Source organism: Colobus angolensis, unplaced genomic scaffold (assembly GCF_000951035.1).
Source record: "Colobus angolensis palliatus isolate OR3802 unplaced genomic scaffold, Cang.pa_1.0 Scaffold20, whole genome shotgun sequence".
Lineage (NCBI taxonomy): Eukaryota > Metazoa > Chordata > Mammalia > Primates > Cercopithecidae > Colobus > Colobus angolensis.
The window spans coordinates 9,657,884-9,663,493 of record NW_012115155.1 but is presented as its reverse complement, the minus strand read 5'-3'; the positions used below and the strand labels follow the sequence as shown (position 1 = coordinate 9,663,493).

The 5,610-nt window shown below is 45.2% G+C and overlaps 1 protein-coding gene across 2 annotated transcripts in view; it reads left to right on the top strand.

Moving 5' to 3' along the window:
- The window catches only part of ERCC3 (excision repair cross-complementation group 3), a 38,744-nt gene that overhangs the window by 32,114 nt on the left and 1,020 nt on the right, over positions 1-5,610 (top strand). For both annotated transcript variants that reach the window (XM_011941671.1, XM_011941672.1), the window contains exons 13-14: positions 2,406-2,524; positions 4,326-4,478. In XM_011941671.1, the coding sequence (XP_011797061.1) occupies positions 2,406-2,524; positions 4,326-4,478 (272 nt within the window). The remainder of the gene's footprint in view (positions 1-2,405; positions 2,525-4,325; positions 4,479-5,610) is intronic.

The following is a 5,610-nucleotide window of genomic DNA, read 5'->3' as shown; positions in this document are numbered from 1 at the left end:
AAAAAAAAAAAAAGAACTGGAACAAGACAGAGCCCACCCTCACCACTCCTATTCAACATAGTACTAAAAGTTCTACCCATACCGATCAAGCAAGATAAAGAAATGAAAGGCGTCCAGATAGGAAAAAAGGAAGTTAAATTATCTGTCTTCCTAATGAGATGATTCTATACCTAGAAAACCCTAAAGACTCCACCAAAAGGCTCCTAGACCTGATAGGCAACTGATTAAGGTTTTAGAATTCAAAATCAGTGTACAAAAATCAGTAGCATTTCTATACACCAGTAACATTCAAGCTGAGAGCCAAATCAAGAACACAATCCAATTTATAATAGCTGTAAAAACAAAAGACAAAACCTAGGAATAACTACAGAACACTCCTGAAATAAATCATAGGTGACAGAAACAAATGGAAAAACATTCTATGCTGGAAGATTGGAAGAAACAATGTCATTAAAATTGCCAAGCTGCCCAAAACAATCTACAGATTCAACACTATTCTATCAAATTGCCAACATCATTTTTCACAGATTTAGAAAAAAACTTATAAAATTCATTTGGAACCACAAAAGCACCTGAATAGCCAAAGCAAGCCTAAGCAAAAGGAACAAAGCGAAAGGCCTCACAGTATCCAACTTCAAACTATGCTACAGGGCTTGCAGTAACCAAAACAGCATGGCACTGGTACAAAACAGACACATAGACCAGTGGAACAGAATAGAGAGCCCAGAAATAATGTCATATACTTGCAGCCAACTAAGTATAAGGAGTACCTTCCCCACTGCATATCTGTGCCAATTTTGTTGAATTGGCAAAAATATGCAGTGGGAAAGGTACTGTTTATTCAAATAAATAGTGCTGGGGAAACTGACTAACTGTGTGCAAAAGGATGAAACTGGACCCCTGCCTGTCACATATAAAAAGCAACTCATAATGGATTAAAAACGTAAATGTAAGACCTCAAACTATAAGGATCCTTGAAGAAAACCTAGGAAATACCATGTTCACAAAGTTGTGCAACTATCACCATAATTCATGTTTAGAATATTCTCATGAGCTCCCAAAAGAAACCCTCATCCATGCATAGCCACTCCTAATTTCCTCTTGTTCCCTACCCCCAGCCCTAGGCAGCCCCTAATTTACTTTCATGTCTGCAGGCCTTTTCTGGACATTTCATGTAAATGGAATCAAACCATTTGGGGCCTTCTGTGACTGGTTTCTTTTCACTTAACATAATGTTTTCTTTTTTTTTTTTCTTTCTTTTCTTCTTTTTTTTTTTTGAGATGGAATCTCGCTCTGTTGCCCAGGCTGGAGTACTTGGCTCACTGTAACCACTGCTTCACAGGTTCAAGGGATTCTCCTGCCTCAGCCTCCCACGTAGCTGGAATTATAGGCATGAGCCACCATGCCTGGCTAATTTTTGTATTTTTAGTAGAGACAGAGTTTCACCATGTTGGCCAGGCTGGTCTCAAACTCCTGATCTTGAGTGATCCACGCCCACCTCAGTCTCCCAATGTGCTGGGATTACAGGTCTGAGCCACCACACCCGGCAGCATAATGTTTTCAAAAAATTAGCCATATTGTAGCATCTGTCAGTATTTCATTCTTTTTTATTGCTAAATAATACTCGATTCCATGGACACACCACATTTTATTTATCCACACATCTGTTGATGGACATTTGGGCTGTTTCCACTTTTTGGCTCTTAGAAGAATTCTGCTGTGAAATTCATGTACAAATTTTTGTGTGGATATAGTTTCATTTCTCTTGGATTTATGCCTGGAAGTGGAATTGCCAGGTCATGTGGTTATAACATTGTGTTTAACATTTTGATGAACTGCCAGACTATTTTCCAAAGCAGCTGCATCATTTGCGTTCTCAGCAGCAATGCATGAGGGTTCTAGTTTTTCCACATCCTTGACAACAATGGCAGTTATCTGCTTTTTTGGTTCTAGCCACCCTCGTAGGGGTGAGGTGATAATTTCATTGTGGTTTTGAGTTGCATTTCCGTGGTGATTGATGGTGTGGAGCATCTTTTCCTGTGCTTATTGGCTATTTTTATATTGTTTTTGGAGAAATAATCTGTTCATATTCTTTGCCCGTTTTATAATTAATTTGTCTTGTTTCAATAGTTTTTTATATAACCTAGATACAAATCTCTTATCAGATACATGCTTTCCACATACTTTTTTGTTCTGTGGATTGTTTTTTCACTTTCTTGATGGTGTCCTTGGAAGCATAAAAGACTTCTAAATTTTGATGCAATCCCATGCCAAGTTCAGGTGGTAACCCCGAGTGCAGGGCTTTTCCACTGCAGTGCTTGCTTTTGAACCTGGGACCTTGAGCTCTTGGCATTCTAATGGCTAATGTTGTCTTCTTTCTTTCCTTTTCTCATTTTTTCCCGCAGGGATGGTTGCAGAGGAGTACAATGCCTTTTTCTACTCACTGGTATCCCAGGACACACAGGAAATGGCTTACTCAACCAAGCGGCAGAGATTCTTGGTAGATCAAGGTTATAGCTTCAAGGTACATATCCATTTGGCCTCTGGTTAGACTAGGACCGAGGCCTTCTTGGTACCCTGGCCTTCAGGAGAAGTGAGGACCACTGTCAGCAGGCAGGCACCAAGCATTAGGGGATTAGAGGCCTTGCCTCAAACTCCCTTGATCTCTGCATGAATCACTGAGGGCAGCTGTTGGCGGGAAGTGTGCCGTCCTGGCAGGACTGAGATGCCACGGCACTATGGCCAGCACTGTGTGAGTCTGAGCCCCGCAGGGCTGCTTTCTCAGGGATGCCTCTCCTGGTAGCTAGGAGAGCTCCTCCTTTCATCAGCTGGTAAGCTCCAGGCCTTAGTGTGCCTCAGTTTGCCTCCCAGACATCAGAGCCATCCCTGTACTGCAAATCAGGTATTTTAATAATTGGGAAATTCTAAAGCTTTGGCTGACTTTCATTGGCTCAGCCTCATTGGCTGAGGCATTTGCTTTCTTTGCTGTTACACAAATATTATTTTTATGTCAGTATTTGGTGTCCAGAAGAGCTTTATATTTGGGGGATAGATGGAGGGTTCTAGAAGTAGGGGAATTAAATTACCCCTATGGTCCACTAAAAGGACATCCCTAGAACATCAGACTCCCAGGTTCTTGATTGCAAAAGACTGCAATCCAGGCTGCCTTTTAGATACATTTTTAATGTGTCTCTTTATGCACTGGTGAGAATTCCCATTATTGGCCTTAGGAGGACAGGGTTGTCTCGCCTCCCCTCTTTTAGCTAGAGGCAGTGACACTTTTCAGACCTCATGCTGGCCTCGAGGACAAGATGCTTGGGTTTTGAGCCCAGTTTTTTGGAGGATTTGCATTGTGACCGTTTTATCCATCCATGAAAATCCCTGCTGGTAATAGCGTTCCTACCTCCTGATTCCTGCCAAGCTGTGAGGGTAAGAGGAGCACCAAGTCAGAAAGAGCTGCTCTGAATTCTTTGAAAGGTGACCTCGACAAAAAGGCACAATACCATACCTTAGTAGTTTGTGTTGGTTGGAGCTGTGTCTTCGGTGCTGCCTGTTGAGGAGCAGTCGTTGGAGTTCTCAGAGTCATGACCTGGAGTGGTTGGGGCCCTGGGCAGACATGCACATCATCTATACTCTGGATCCCTGCCCAGAAGGACTCAGATCCTTACTTCTAGGAATTTTCCTTTAGTTAACGTTATGAGAATTGGAGGGAAGCAGAGTTCCCTTTACAGAATCAACCCAAGTTTTCTGCAGGGATAAGGAGCCCTTGTAGTAAGTTATCCCCATAGAAATGAAAACCCAGTCTCCACCATGCTGTTCTTCCTCTTTCAGAGAAGTTCTGTAAATATCTTCCTGATACCCTATCATTTTCATTTTCATGTGCTCATTCCTGCTGGAAGCCCCAGTTGCTGGGCACAGCAGATGCCAGGGACCTTCTCAAAGGGCCACAGCATGTGCCTTCCAGTCTCTTGTCCCTTCCTTTGCCTGCTCCAAGATGTGAAGGCTACCCGAAGGAGCCTTTTAAACTTACTGAGATTCTTGCTGTTGATCTTCCATACATGATCATTTAGATGCTATGTGTTGGGGGCAGATTTCTCTGAAATTCCCATGTCCCTCTGGTCTTGAGATCATTAGTCAAGCTCTGTGTTCAAAGCGGCTCCTGATGCTGGTCTTTGGAATTCTAGGAAGAAGCTCTCCATTGTTGGCCACCACAGTGGCTGGGCCTGGGGAGGGAAGTGAACAGAGCAGGTGGACCCAGGAGAAGGCAGAGGAGGGTTGTGGGGAGAGAGCAGAAGGGAGCATGTCTGCTGGCTTGGGCTTTGCAGGTGATCACGAAGCTTGCTGGCATGGAGGAGGAAGACTTGGCGTTTTCGACAAAAGAAGAGCAGCAGCAGCTCTTACAGAAGGTCCTGGCAGCCACTGACCTGGATGCTGAGGAGGAGGTGGTGGCTGGGGAATTTGGCTCCAGATCCAGCCAGGTGAGTAAATGGGCGAGGAGGGTCCAGGTGTCAGCGCTCCCACAGGGCAGCGTTTGTAGACACAGACACAGACATGTAGTCTCTGGGCCCCCGGATGGGCCCATGGGATTTTTTTGGAAATGTCGGAAAACACGGAAGAGATGAGTAGAAACAACCCTTGTTGCCCTTTTGGTGTGTGCCCCTGGTCCTGTTGCATACAGCTGAGCTCGCAGTGGCTGTGACCGGTCTCCTGCTTTACTCACACGAGTGTTCGTTAGATCTTGACGTTGAAGCCCAGGATGGCAAGCAGGTGACCCCAGCTCACCTTGGTGGCGACTGGAGGGAGCGTGATGGGCCGGGGCACGTACCTCCCCACACAGGGCTGCCATTCCTGCTCGTGGGCACACAGTTCTCCTATGGTTCCTCCTCAGTGATAAAGCTGAGCCCTCCAGCCCCTAAGACAGCTCTGAGGTCAACTCTTGTGGTAGCTTCAATACTTAACTTTGAAAAATGTCGAGTTCTGTGAAAATACTCAACCTTTCATTTATTCTACAAATCTGCCTGCTCTAGGCCAAGCAAATATATGGTCTAATTAGTGAGAGCATCATTGTGGAGAATTATCAGGCCTGTCCAAGGGGAGAAGTGCACTTTAGTCAGGTGCGTTTGAAATTCAGTTGCCGTTAGAGCTGGAAGGTGAGCAACTGCTGGGCCAAGGAAGCAGCTGTCCCTGCAGAGGGGCTGCCCTCCCTTGAGCCTAAGGCTTTTCTCCCCCACTAGGGAGCACTCTCCATGGGAACCCAGGACAGTGCTCTCACTGCCCTCACTGGTTGTAAGGAGGTGCCTGATTCATTCTCCTCACAGGATAGAAATGTCAGGATGGATATGGTTATCCCCGTTTTACAGATGAGGTCATTGAGGTGAGGTGCAGACATTAATTACTTGCCCCAGGGTTACTCAGGGACAGGTGCAGCCAAGAGTCAAGCCCAGAGCTTTCTGTCCTTCCACTTGATTCAAAGCCTCATGGTGGTGTCTCAGGAGATTTTAAGGGACTTCTGCCTTAACTGTTAAAAAAATTCTGTTCAGAACAGGCATGGTGGCTCATGTGTATAATCCCAGCACTTCGGGAGGCCGAGGCGGGAGGATCAGTTGAGTC